The 14,566-nt window shown below is 44.1% G+C and overlaps 1 protein-coding gene across 1 annotated transcript; it reads right to left on the reverse strand.

Annotated features, from left to right (window-relative positions):
• Positions 1–3,623: 3,623 nt before the first annotated feature.
• ark2ca (arkadia (RNF111) C-terminal like ring finger ubiquitin ligase 2Ca) lies at positions 3,624–14,456 on the reverse strand. Its single transcript, XM_070989094.1, has 8 exons — positions 14,302–14,456; positions 7,270–7,570; positions 7,059–7,187; positions 6,784–6,913; positions 6,249–6,353; positions 5,933–6,028; positions 5,733–5,833; positions 3,624–4,816 (listed from the first exon to the last, which is right to left on the reverse strand). The coding sequence occupies exons 1-8, from the start codon at positions 14,360–14,362 to the stop codon at positions 4,699–4,701; spliced, it is 1,041 nt and encodes a 346-aa protein (XP_070845195.1). The 5' UTR covers positions 14,363–14,456; the 3' UTR covers positions 3,624–4,698.
• Between the last annotated feature and the right edge of the window lie 110 nt (positions 14,457–14,566).

Consider the following 14,566-nt stretch of genomic DNA (forward strand, 5'->3'; position numbering starts at 1 on the left):
GTTTTTGTAGTGATGTGAATGTGAACAATGTGTTAGCCTTGACATATTTATAAGAAGATAATGTGTCCATTTTGTGTTCACAGCTTGTTCTGCTGCCCCCAAGTGGCCAAAAAATGTTCCTTCAATTAGTACCGCTATAAGGTCATTGATAAACATTGTATTATGTATCAATTTATACACATTACACTGTTATTTAAAGCATACAGAGGGCTGCTTTGTCTTATTTTACCTAATAACAGCTTCTTTAAACGTCAAAGGCTGAGATTATATCCACATGTTAGCATCTGGGGGAAAAGCTGAGACCACAACATACCAGAAAATAAGACACAAAAACAAGTTGTTGTCCATTTTATCCGATTTATTACAAAAAGAGCACATACAAAAGGATAATATACAAGCCATGAAATAAAATTAAAATTAAAAAACAAAACAGAACAGTTTGGGTTTAGCAATGCAACTTTTGAAATCATTATCATCATTATTAGTAGTAATAATAAATAAAGTACAAAATTCCACCACATGTGAATCTAACATTTACCCATAATATGCTCATCCATTTCTTCATCGACACACTCGTCACCATTAATGCGCTATTGCTTTAATATTAATGATAAATAGTTCTATTTTCAGATAAAATATCCTATATTGAAAAACATTGCGCAGTCACAGCTAAACAGCAGATTTTCGTACAAGGATGTCGGCAGCCCTTTCACTGGCACTTTTTGGGATATTTTCTCTTCAGCTTTGTTTTTCAGTTTCAAACAGCAACAAAATTCATATTTTTTTTCTCTTAAATTCTTTGTATATATTTTCACCATAGACTATTAAACCATTGAGACTATATTGAAACCTGAGAAAACATGCATTTTTAGAAAAGGTTGTGCTTTAAAATCCTTGCCTTCCTTTTAGACTGTGAAAGGAAACAGAGGATAGAGTCTGAGAGACGGACGGTAAAATAAAAAAGAAGAGCTGCAGATAGAAGATAAACAGAAGAGAGAAATGAACGAAGGAAGAATTCCTGTAGTATCTGTAGAGCCCACAGTGGAACATGCCTCTTTATACAACTATTTCCACAATATGTAAATACTTCATCACGACAAACCAGCAGCTGTTTTGGACAGTTTGACTTGAATTTTGAGGAAAATGGCTTTTGTCGACGCCTGTCAAAAGCTCCTTCAGGACTCGTTCTTTTAATTAATTATGCAACCAATAAGGCATGGTGGCTTCATGGACTGATTGTTATTAATGGTTTCAGTAGTATGGAAATATCTCCTAACACATAAAGCGAGGCACTTGTTATGCTTAAGACTACAAACTATTCTGGAAACTGAAGAGAAACACCGGAGAGATGAAAACGAAAAGGTACAAAGAGTTAAAGCGAAGGAACATGCCTCACAGGTGATCATTATTACGACCCATAGTGCACTGTGAGAAGCAGAGCGTGGAAAAGAAAAGCCAGAGATCGTTGTGATAATATTAAATTATCTAAACTAACTTTTTTTTTTTGCCAGTGAGAGGGTTCCCATAGTTAAACAAGTGAGTGCAAAAAAAAAGAAAAACAAGAACAAACCAATTCACTTCATTGCAGTTTGTCCACTACATCACAGCATGGGGGATCAGAGAAATTGCATTGAATGGAATGTAACCAAGATCCACAGCACCACATGAGAGAGAGGGAGAGAGGGAGAGAGAGGGAGAGAGAGAGAGAGAGAGAGAGAGAGAGAGAGAGAGAGAGAGAGACGGAGACAGACAGACGGAGAGAGAGACGGAGAGCGGGCTCAGTAGCTCAGCCTTGGACAGTAAACATCGCACAGCCAGCTTGTGGAGATCAAACAGCAGGGCTCCTTTTTTTTTTCTTTAACTTTAGTGTCCAAAAAGTACAACTGCATGCAAAGCATTCCCATTTAAAACAATGCAAAAATGAGGTAATAGTTTTTTTCATAGCATTTTTATGTTATTTCTAAATAAATAAATTATGATTCAGTCACCCCCCCCCCAAAAAAAACTATATAAAATTAAATACATACCCACAATATCTACAGTTAGTAATAAATTATGATTGTTAAATACTTAAGGCATCTCAACTGACAACACCCTGTGTAAACTATGAAAACTTCATCACAGATGACTCCACTACAGGAGGAGGCAGTGTCAACGCCGGCAGTGCACAAGACAAGGAGGAGTAATCCTGTTAATTGATCCTCGGCCCGCTGAGGCCAAAACAGTCTCTGGGCCAAGTCTCATCCTTTGCTATCACAGTGCATGGGACAGTGAGGGTCCTAAAGGCATGCTTTCAACAGGCGGCCCCGTGCAACTGAAACGACAATGGCAAGGTACGACAGCGAGATTGGCCCTGCTGGGAGTTATTTTTCTTAGTGTTGTTATCTCCAGATTTAAACAAGTTTATTTATCTGGAGATAATGAGATAATCAAACTGCTCTCGCAATAGAACAAAAGGTTGTTTTCCTCTTATTACATAACCAAATGCCAGATGGTTTCTTAATGGGCTAACTTCAACCAATGAGCTATCAATGAGCTATATGATGTATAGGGGAGCAAGGTGGATTCACATGTGATCTTGTGTAATCTCGTGAAACCAGCTGCTGCGAGCGCCATGCCAGCAGGCACAGATGGCGTCTTGACAACTGTAGATGCTGATTTAAGATGAAATTTGATGCTAAGAGTCCAGCGTGGGTCAGCAGGGGTCTGCAGGGTATGTGCTGATGTGGTGGGGGACACTGTACAGTGTGCCGGCCTTCACAAAGTCTGCACTTCTGCCATTTTAACAGGTTTCACTTGAGCAGCTGCTGACTGAAGCAGAGAGATGAGAAGTTGGTGAACTTCTCATCTTTGGTGTGATTATCTCAAAACAAAATAAAATTTTTCGAGATAACGACATAATTAACTCGTGATCTGGAGATAACGGCACAGAAACAAGGGATTAAAACTGAGAAGAAGAAGAAGAAGAAGGAAAACCGGTGGGTGAGGGGGCCACGCTTGCCTGGAACAGCCTGGATGTTCTCCGGCTGTTCCGCCGTCTCGTCTGTGTGCACTGCGAGCGCGAGGCTGCCTCCGTCGCACCACGTTCTACATGTTCTAGCGATACAGCATAGCAACCAGCATAGCAACCACGAGGGGAGGTCTGTCACACGAACACACAAGATCAATAACGCGAGCTCCTGTCTGCCGAAACACTAATGAATCTATGAACAGAAACCGGATGCAACACCAAGAGGAACCGTTTGTTGCTATAACTATTGTCACATGTGCTTGTTCTTTAGGCAATAAGGTAAACATCAAAAATAGGATCCCATCGTTGCCACCGAAGGGGTCAGGGATGGACACGCGCTACAAGTCAGGGGAGCAGCCGCTGACACCGTGCTCATTTTTTTTTTCTTTTTTTGTCTGTTAGTGTTGAGAAGATAGTCAGAGCTTCAGTAAGTCATGCAAAGCCATCTCTGTACCTTTTTAAACTGAGCTACCAAAGCTAACAGCCCACGGTGACACATGCATTTTTTTCTAATACACCCTGCACCAGATGAAGATCGAGGTGCGAGGTCTTCCTCCTGCCTCGCGCTGCTGCAGCTTCCGTTTTTCGTCCTTATTTATTTATTTTTGTGTATTATTTTTTATGATTTTTTTTTTTTTTTTTTGGCTTTGCCTCGTAAAAGCACTCCAGTCCCTACAGCGAGTTAACGTGCAGGAGTTCATGAAACACGCTCACAGCTGCACTTCCTGAACATGCACACGTTCTTTAGAGTCACGCAGCGGGGCAGAGCGCGCGCGCGCACGCACACACATACACACACGCACACACACGCGCGTGAACCTGCGTCAACTACAGCATGACAAAATGCATTTTGGTTAATAAACCCCCCCCCCCCCCACTTTCTACCTATTTTGAAACACACGACGACTCGGATCACTGTTTCCCCCTGCAGCGAACGAGACCTACTCACGTGACACCATCTCACAGGACACCAACCCAAGGTAAATGTACACCTGTATTGCAAAAATGTCAAAGCTGCATGATAGGATTAAAACACTGAGCTAGCCGGTGCTTGCCCCCCCCTCCTCCATGAAGGCGACAGCGCACCAGGTATCACTTGTTGGTTACTGCTACTCTACTACGACCACAAATGATCTTTAGGTAAACATGGCATCAGAGCATTTAGTTTCTGTTAAGTTTTCTCCTGTGGCAGAATATTCACTTTGATTGAAGTGCGTTTGAAAGGAGAGAAATATATATATTTATATATATATATATAGAAAGAGAGAAGAAGAGAGAAAGTAGCCAGCTCAGTGTGGGGTTATGTGTTTTCCACTCTCAGGACATTAAGTCATGGCTTTGAGGACATGCTACACAGCCCGAGGCTACCTACAGTACAACACCACAACAGCAACAACACCCCACTTACAACCAGCAAGCTACAAGTAAACCCTGTGTACATGAGTATGTGTGTGTTTGCGTGTCTTTTGCCTCCGGAAGGATGTGCTTCTATATAAAGAGAGCCCCTGGCGGCCTCTGGTGCAGTTAGTTATCCTGGCTTGGCTCAGTAAAGCGTGAGTCAGAAGGGTGGTGATGTCACATGACGTCTGGAGACATTTGGCAAAGCACCCGAGAGGAGGAGGAGGGGAGGGCCGAAGAAAGCAGGAACCACACGAGGGTGATTGACAGAGTAGGGGGTTTGAATCCCATCAGCTGTCAGGGTTCAGCTGTGTTTCGATGTCAACTCGGCAGATCGGACACTTCCTGCTGGTGGCCAGCCATTGGTCCACGCAGCCCTGGTGGAAGAGGTGCATGCAGGGCAATCTCCTGCAGGACAGAGAGACACGAGGTGAATGTTGATTCACATTGGCAAGCACGACTCACCTTGAGCATACGGTTATGTGCCTGCAAAGAGCTTCGGGAACCAGCGTGGAGTTAATTTTGTTCACTCAGGCATGCAGAGACGACTTCTGTCCAGTCATCAATTCTGCACGCCTGTCGGACAGCTGAGACTCCATGCGCTGTAAACCGACCCTCTACCCTCATCCCAGGGCACAGATCTTCACCCCTGAATTTCAATCCCCGACATAGTTTTAAATGCATGTGTGAGCGCACGTGCTCATGCCTTGGCTTGAAGGAATAGTTCAACGTTGTGTTTTCTGGTGACATGAGAAGATCGAAGCCACTCTCGCATCTGTCCCTTCAGTGTGCAGCCACGGCCAGCAGCTGGTTAGCTTAGCTTAGCGCAAAGACTGGAAACAGATGGAAACAGCTAGCCCAGCTCTACCAGACAGTAAGAAAGCCTGCCTATGAATAGTCTTTTCTGTCAGCTGTTTAAAGTTGAAGCAGGCAGATTAAAGCTGGATTTGCTATAATATGGAGTGACACTAATGAGATCCAGCGGGAGGATTTGGTTATTAGTTAATGGTTTGTAATATTTAGCATTAGCTGACAAATTTAATTAATAGTACATGGTCCACTGAGTCGAGATCTAATTTTCAAATGATCAGGTTTGTAACTTTTTATGCAATGAGAATGATGCTTATTAACCCTACATCCAGCCGCTGGTTAGCTTAGCTTAGCACAAAGACTGGAAACAGAAGGAAACAGCTAGCCTGGCGGTGACCAAACGTAACAAAATCCACCAACCAGCTGCTCTGAAGCTCACTAACTAACATGTTAAAATTCAATTTAAAGAATTTCATGAAAAAGTAGGATTCTGGGGCTACAAAGGGTTTCTGACCTGACGTCCTCTCCGTCCTCCAGCATGGACAAGCAGATGGTGCATTTCTCATCCACATCTGTTTCCTCTTCCTCCCCGATCTTCAGCTGCAGGGGCTTTCTCTGTTAGCGGGTCAGATTGCAGAGAGCCAAACGCTCAGGTCAGAAAAGCCCAATGTGAGTGTATTCAACAGGTTATGTCTCCGTGTGTCATTATGCTACCTTCTTGTATTTGTGTGGAAAGGTGAATCTCTCTATGGTTGTCTGAACAGCTCCTCTGCTGACGCTCCCCAGCCGGTCCTCCAGCTGCAACAGCTCCTGACGAAAAAGTGGACGCACAGTTGAGAACAGTATAGAGGAGAATAAAATAGAATACTAATAATAGAACAGTTACTAAATGGACCTTGAGGTGAGACTTGGTCAACTGATATTTAAGCAAATGTGGACAAGAAGTGCTTAAAATTGGAAATTCCAACAACAACTGAAGTCCATATGCTGAAGAGGATCATGTGGTGTGATTGAAAGCAGCATAGTCTACCTCATAGCTCTCTCGTACAGCGGTGGCGTGCCTCGAAGGATTCAGACTTTGCAGCGCCAACAGGTGCAGCTGGGGGTACGGGTAGTTTCTGATTTCATGCACAACCTAGCAGAAGAGAACGCTTTGTCATATTGCAGCACTGTAGGTGGTGTTCCTCCATAGTTTTGATGCATTGTGAAGGTGGCACAAACATCAAAACTGCGTTCCAGTTGCTAAACAGTAAAACGTGCTGCAAAAGGTGACAAATTCTCAAAAACTCTACCAGTATGAAAAATACAATCTAGTGGGTTCCTATTTAGGCTACAGCCTTGAATCTACATTTGCTGCTAATAGCACAACACGCCCAAATCTCCATCCGAACTGTCAGTGGTGGAGTTGCATTTTGGGTAATGATGCCAGGTTAATCATGAGTTTGACAATACTATAGGAGTGCAATACTATACCGGTGTAGCACTCTTTTAAATGAATACATTTGTTTTGGTAATTGCATTTGCACCCTTAAAAAAAACATTTAATAACAGGGTAACCAACGTACCACTTGTGCAGAGGACGTGTTCCTGGGGAAGTGGTGCATTCGCGGGGAGGCCAGGTAATGCTGATAGTGCTGCGGAAGCTGCTGGAGCTGGTACTGGTGGTGAGGGAGGCCAGCATCAACGCTGAGATCCCTGCAGGCAGACAGAGAGGCGACTAAATCAACATCATCACCCGTGCTAGGCTGTGTGACAGACAGACAGATGGGCACAGAGATGAAAGGGGGGTGATCGTTTCTCGACTCCACAGGACCCTCGTTTATCCGCGACAGTGACTCACCAGTCGGTCCCTTCGGCCAGGTAGCGCTGCTGCTGCTGCGTCATTGGCTGTGGAACATGGAGGGGAGGGGAGTACTCATAGCCTGAACGCAGCCGGTGAGGGTTCAGGGGAATACGCTCCTGGGTTCTTCTGCAAATAAGAGAAAAGATAAGCTAAAAATGTCTGCATGGTTTTCTGTTTGAGCGTATCTGCATGCAGGTAGCAGTTCTACCTGGAGTGCGGGAGAATCCGGCGGTGCTGCGCTTCAAGAAGCTGCTGCTGGATGAGGTATTGCTGGTGTAAGGCCTGAGGTAGGAATGGAGGCCCCGGCACATCCTGGAACTGAGGGGGTGCAGGCAGGGCAGTGAGGGGCGGATGGTGTGCCGGGGGCAGGTGGGTGGCCAGGCCGGTCTGCGGCGGCTGGCTGGCGTGTCCTAGAGGGAACTCTGCTGAGATGGGCGCCTGGGCAGCACCCAGGTGAAAGTGTCGGCAGGAGGTAGCATGGCTGTGTTGATGCCTGGTGAAGTGTGCTCCTATAGGAAATAAATGCCAGTGATGAGAATCGAGCCGGATAAGCCTGCGACCGCTTTCATTCAAACAGACAACAACAGACAAACAAGTGAAGTGACATACTGCAAAAACCAGCTTCCTCACGTACACACACAAAAACATTTAAAAACCAATCACACAGAGAGGACAGAAAAATAGGAGAGAACTTAAACAGGAAGAGACAAGACAGACAAAACAGCAGATGGAGGACACGGACACTGAGACCCCCGCGGAGCCTCATCTAAACCCACACACAGATTGCACCCAATGGCCTGCCTCTCCACTTGCCATAGTACAGCCAGCAGGAAGGATGGATCTTCACTAACAGCCTGGTGTGCTTCCAAGACGATCTACAGCAGAGGGCTGTCTGTGGTCCACTGCTAGTCAATTTAACAGATTAAGGCAGTGTCTGCTGTGGCAAGGAACAAACATTCAGCTGCAGATTTCTCATTAATACCCTCCACCACCGCAAGAGACGACCATCCGCCTATTTCTACCCCCCCCCCCATCCTTCATATCAGAGGTGGAGGAGGCGTGAGATTGTGTGGTAGTCCCACTGAATCACCTCGGTATCGAGCTGCACCAAACAATCAATATGAATTACTCAGAGCTCGAAGAAAGGAGGTCTGGGAGGAGGGTGAGGTGGGGACAAACAGTTACTCCTGCAGCTTACCATTACAGCTTTCTAGCTTTGTGGAGCAGACAGCAGGGTCTGAAGGATGGACTCAGCTCTGTGTGTGATGAGGTATCTGAGTGTCATAATTGTCTCATCTACTGTTGCGTCACCTGTTTCAGGCTGAGTCAGGCAGATTAAACGCTGGACTTGTTAAACAGCAACATGAAGTGACATTGTATGCCTAATATGAAGAGGAGAGAGGATCTGGCTTGCGATATATTTAGCATTTGGTGGCAAACTTAATTAACAGGAGATGGTCCACTGAGTCGAGATGTAATTTACAAATTATCACGTCTGTAGCATCCTTATGTAAACATCATCCCATATTTTTATGTCATTTATTTAAAGGAATAGTTTGACATTTTGGAAATACGCCTATTCGCCTCCTCTTCCTAAGATAGAGCAGAAGCTTGATGCCGCTCTCATATCTGTCCGTTATAAGGCAACAGCCAGCAGCTGATTAGCTTAGCTTAGCAAAAAGACTGTAAACAGTATTTCTTGGTTTTGAGCAGTTGCTAGACAACCAGTGGAGGCTCCAGGAAGTTACTGGTCCCAGCCAAGAAATAGCCTGGGGGGGGGGGGGGGTGCATTAAAAACACAAAATCTAACATATTAATCAGCTTTAGAGGTTCAGATTTCATTGCATTATCACAGGACAGCGCTAGGTTAGCTGTTTCCTCCTTTTCCAGTCTTTATGCTAAGCTAACCGGCTAATGGATGTAGCCTTACGTTCAACAGACAGATATGAGAGTGGTATCTCCCAATCTAACTCTGCATAAACAAAGCAAATAAGAGCACTTCCCGAAATGTCAAACCATTCCTTTAATAACCGCTAATGTGACATATTCTCATGGTTGCTATGTTGCACGTAGCCTTGGGACACGGGAATCCAGTGAACCCTGAGCGCCGTGAGCACACTGAAAACAACACTGGCTGAGGAAGTAGAGCAGAAATGTCAGACTGGTGGTTGGAATTGTTAAAAGACTGTGCATCACTTTTGTATAACGCCTGTGACCCGGTAAGACTTGGCTTCAAGTAAATATCAAATTATTTGTCTGTGGGCTCTTTCGCAGCGTGAACCGCTGACATTAATATTTGACATATTGCAGTGCTGCCAGCAGTAACAGCCCTGATGTTGTTATTGTTACATTTCTGCTTCGGTTTTGACTTACAGACATGAAATGCCTGATTGGTGCGGCAGGGACCCCCACCCACGCGCATGCATACATGCACCTCTCCTCACCCCTGAGCTGCTGCACAGGCAGCCCCTCCCCCACGGTGTGGCTGCGGCATGGTGTCCCTGCGTGAGTGACAGCCCGTAAGCCCTGCCCAGCCGCGACTGCAGCAGTCTGACATCGAACCTGTCTCTCCCTCTCCCTCTCCCTCACCCCTCCTCCTCCTCCCACTTCCATCACTGCAGCTTTACAATCGCACCTCCTCTAACATAATCCTGTCTTCTGCCTAGTTCGGTGGTCTTCCATCATGTGACAGTGAGCCATGTGCATGCGGTTTCTCGCTGTAAAAGTCCTCACCACACCAGCTGATATCACTAATTAGCACGATCACAATCACAGCGAGGGAGTGAGGAGTGAAACGAGCCTCTGTGTTGTACAGTGCAATGAGAAGCAGCATACAAATGGCTCTACACAGCACACGCTTGCACACCACTCACTGACCTTGATGCTCAACATCGGTCAAATAAGGACAGAGTGGGTGCTGGGTGGAAGACAAAACATCTGATATTAATGTGGTCTGTACGAGTGTAGCTACTGTGAAAGAATACATGCATTACAGCTGTTGAGTTATTTAAAAGTCTGTTGCTGGAGTCCGTGGAGAAAACTGCCGCGCACACATGCTGTGTCTCAGACACACCTTGAGTCTGCACATAAATAACGGACTATTTCAGACGTGAACAGCTGTAAGACTCAAGTGGCTGGAACGTGACAGCAGCATCTTTTTCCATTTATATTTAAAAGGCTAAATACTTGAAATGAATAAGCCTGTGCTGCATGTTGTGTCCGACTGCCCTGCTTTTAAAGTTTGCACAGAAGCAAAGGCTTTGTAATGCATTTGTAAAGTGAGGGCGACTTAAACCAAGATTTGCACATAAAAAAAAACCCTGTAACGTTTTGAGGAAAAATCTAATTATTTTTTAGGTCCAGTATAAACATTCAGAAGTTGTGTAATTAAAAACTCTTGTCAGACAACATAAAATACATTATTCTTAATATATATTCTCAAAATCTCTAAGCCTTTAGTTGAACGATATCACAGACTTCCTGCAATAAATTATCAGAAGCCTTATGTGTGCTTGGGTTGAGCTATGCTGCTTTCACAAGTTACCAAGGCACATTTAGGTAACTTTTAGTAATATAAAACTGAGAGCAATGACAGGCTGTTTTCTGTGAATCAAGAGGGTTTTTTTTTTTTTTTTTTTTAATATGTCAAGGTCCGTTCTGCCAATTAACAAGAAAAGGACCAGATGAAAGAGGCCCATAGTTCACGACATTATACAGAGACACTGATAAAACTCTTCACAGATTGCCATTTGGTGTTTGAACCAAATCGATTTCTCATTATGCTGCACATGTGAAGACTCTTAGAGCCAAAGCTGGAGTCAGATGAGAAGATTGATAACACTCTCACACCTGTCAGGCTACAAACTAGTAGCTGGTTAGCTTAGTTTAGCACAAACATGCCATCTGTTCTTTGTTAAATCCACACAAAAAGTGTGCAAATGACACATCTTGGTTGGTTATGTGCTGGATTTTATCTTGGTGACTATTTCGCAGCCAAGAAATAGTCTGGCACATAACCTCCCTTATAAAATAGATTGTTTTAAACCATAAGTTGATTAGAGAGCTTTAGAGGAGTTGGTAGGTGGACATTGTTTTTGTTGGACAGACCCAAGCTAGCTCTTCCCCCTAGTTTCCAGTTGTAATGCTAAGCTGAGCTAACCAGCTGCTAGCGCGGTATTCAGGCACGACAGTGGTATTATTCTACTCGTCTAACTCTCCAGCAGAAAGCAAACTAGAGGATAGCCCGGAGTGACCTACTCCTTTAATAGCACACAGAACTGCACAACCTACTGAAGAATGCAGCCCAGTGTTAAATGCAATGAAGAGGCTTTCTGTCTCTTTTTGTGTGGGGTGATGTCGTGTATATCGTGAGATGATTAATTTGCCAAGCTGTTGATACCGTGGTGTATAACAGTTTCACATCTTTGGGTGTGTGAGGTCATTTTAGGCCACGCTGTAAATCAGTGTTTTATGGCAGTATTGGACTTTTTGATGATTTTTGCATAAATCTATTGAAGTATATCGAGTTGTTGGGTATTTAATTTGCTGGATTGGAAGTTTATTTATATATACATATTTAGAAATGAGCTATACCACCATATATATTGACATTTAAATTCAAAATTAAATGTACCATGACATAATTTTTTATCCATATTGCCCAAGGTTGTTCCAATGTTAACTCATCACCAATGAACACCAATGAGTGGATGTGAGGGAGGCTGTGTTTTGTTCTATAAACAACAGTGTATGGATTAGGAGGGAATGACAGCGTGTCACATTAAATATCAATATAAACATGCTTTTTTTTTTTTCTTTGAATGGATAGGAAATTTGGTCGCCCCAACACCAAAGTAAGCACAGCATCAACTTGAAGAAACTCTGTCAAAGACAGCTGAGAAATGAGAGCACATAAAGAGTGAGGGGACCGTCTCAGTGACAGCACAGTGTGGAGGGAGGAGGGGAGGAACACATGGAAATCAGCAAAAAGCACACTGAAGGTTAGAAAGAAAACTACAGTCTTTATTGGAAAAGATTAGTTATGTGTGGCACTGTGTGATAATAGTAATAATAAGAGTAATATCTCCTATATAACCATAATAATACCATGCAAATAAAGACCAAAGGCAAGGCCCGACCATGCTCTCTGTAGGGTTAACAGAACAGAAGCAGCATCCAATGAGTAGATGTGTATGCTTACAGCACATTTCAGTATAGCAGGGACATCTCTACACAAAGTTTACATTGGAATCTGCTGTTCAATGTGGAAAAACAAAAGTATAAAATGACCATGCATTAGGATCTAATACAAGAACATAAGGTAGAAAACCACAACCAAAGAATAAAAGACATTTTCATTCTAAAAGGAGATCTACAGCAGTGCAGGATATACACATCCCTGTAAAATGGATAGCATTCTGGAGGTGTCTGAGGAAAGACTCGAGAGGGGGCTGTGCATGATAGTGGATCGAGAAAAGGGGGATTTTTCAAATGGCAAGATGAGTTAGACCTGAGTCTCGCCAATTTATCGTGGCTGACGAAATCAATTCAGCTAGCTGGAACAAAGGCTTTAACACATGGATAGGATTATGACCAGCCCTTGGGAAGCCACTATAACAGGTGCAGTGGACCATAAAAAGGTGAAAATTTCGTCACACCAATTGCTGTGATTGTAGTGCTGCACGCATCAGCCAATTGGGGAATTATTGGTCAAAAGGATTTAGAGAAGGTGATCATACAAGTGCTTTTCATTGATGACAAAAGCTGGTACAATGCACCTTTACAAACAGGGGATGGAGACGATTTTCAAAGAGTTCGATCAAGCCTGGCTGTAATCGAATCGGGGAGGATCAAAATGTATCCACTTTACAGAAATTTACAGCAGAATGTAGTCTATCCACACTGAATGGGAGAATCACAATGACAGTCTGTAGTAAAGTCTAATGCTACAATGGGTTATTCACTGAAGAGCAACATGACAGTTTAAATAAAGACAAACTGTTTTCTACAGAAGGTGTTATTCTTTAGTCTGTTACACAGAAGGATACGGCATGAGTGGGAACTCGGTTTTTTAATGCCAATGTCGTCTTCAGATGGAAAGAGGAAATGAGGAAGAAGGGGTTCACAATACAGCTAGATGCAGAGAACAGGCAGAGGCTACGGCAGACAGCAGCAGATGATCGTTAGCTACACAATGGAGGGGGACAAAGGTCTGAGAAATGCGGAATGTAGAGCCAGCCTCGATACTATGGAACAGGAAAAAAGAACACAAATAAAAGCACAATGAAATCATTGGTGCTACTGCATGTAGTTTTAACAATGCACGTCAAATCATTACTATTATTATTACATAATCAACACAGATAGCCTACTGCAATGGAGGGGTGATGTTATTGTTATTGTGCCCAATTCGGCGAGTGTGATTATTCATATTTATGCTGTTCAGAGGGCAGCTGGAGCACCTGCAGCGCAGATTTGCAGATCTCATCTCTCCATCGGGCAAACATTTTTTTAGATTTAGGGCAAAATGCCAAAATTTTAGAGCCCATTTACAACAGCCAGCCAGAGCCCCTTATCTTAGCTACCTGTCTTTAATGAAAGAGCTTTTAATTGACGTTAACTCGTGACTTTGAGGGTAAAAAATGAGCGCAGGAAAATCAACAGACTCGGTGGCAGCTGCACACAATGGGTTTTACATCCCCTGTCATGTTATCAGTACGCCTGCTTGGCCATATTAATGTGAACTCCAGACAAAGATGTGGACATTATTAGCAAAAGCTGAGCTAGTCAAAGCGGCCGTATCGAGCTACGGGTGTTGTTCGGTAACGTTAGCTAGCGGCGAGGGCGCAGAATTGCTGCGAACGCACGTAAACACCGCGCAGCGAAAAGATAAGACAGACCGCGTTAGCCGCGTAGCACAGCTGAGAGGATAAAAGGGGAAAGCGGGGCTGCCGTTTGACAGCTGCGGTCATTTGGTGCGATAAACCGGCCCTGAAACATCGTAACACACACGGCTCTCTGAATGTCTTCAGCCACACTGACAACATAACGGTTAAACTCGGCTAAATTAATGCGACGCTACAGCTAGCAAGACAGCTAACGTTGTCTACGCTCGCGATTATGCTGGCTTGCGTTTTTTGCTAGCAGGTGTCAGCTCTGTTTACATCATTTGAGGACATTTAAAAGAGGAAACGCCGAGAGATTTGTTAGTGTTAAGATAAATGTATAGAGCTAGTCATACCTCTATTTCTAACTGAGCCGAAGACGGGGAGAACCAGATATCCAACATGTACTAACACCATCCTGGGTCCTTCTTTGTTGTGTGGGTAGCCAGCGAGACAGATGGTCCATGGAAATGATCCCCTCCAGTCCCCAGCACATTCAAACGGGCAAGCTGCGCTGCCTGCACACACGGACCCGAGCAGCCAATCAATGGACCTCTCCGATCAGGACCTCCGGCTTTGGCACCCTGCTCCACCAATGGGGTGAGCGCTGGGGCGGGGACG

The sequence above is a fragment of the Chaetodon trifascialis genome, chromosome 20, assembly GCF_039877785.1.
Source record: "Chaetodon trifascialis isolate fChaTrf1 chromosome 20, fChaTrf1.hap1, whole genome shotgun sequence".
In the NCBI taxonomy this organism is placed as follows: domain Eukaryota; kingdom Metazoa; phylum Chordata; class Actinopteri; order Chaetodontiformes; family Chaetodontidae; genus Chaetodon; species Chaetodon trifascialis.

Excerpts from the sequence above, each read along its gene's own strand:
- ark2ca (XM_070989094.1), bottom strand. The coding sequence starts at position 14,362 with ATGGTGTTAGTACATGTTGGATATCTGGTTCTCCCCGTCTTCGGCTCA. Across the intron at positions 7,571-14,301 it reads CGGCTCAGTTAGAAATAGAG|GAGCACACTTCACCAGGCAT; the intron begins GTATGACTAGCT and ends TATTTCCTATAG. Across the intron at positions 5,834-5,932 it reads TTCCACACAAATACAAGAAG|AGAAAGCCCCTGCAGCTGAA; the intron begins GTAGCATAATGA and ends ACCCGCTAACAG.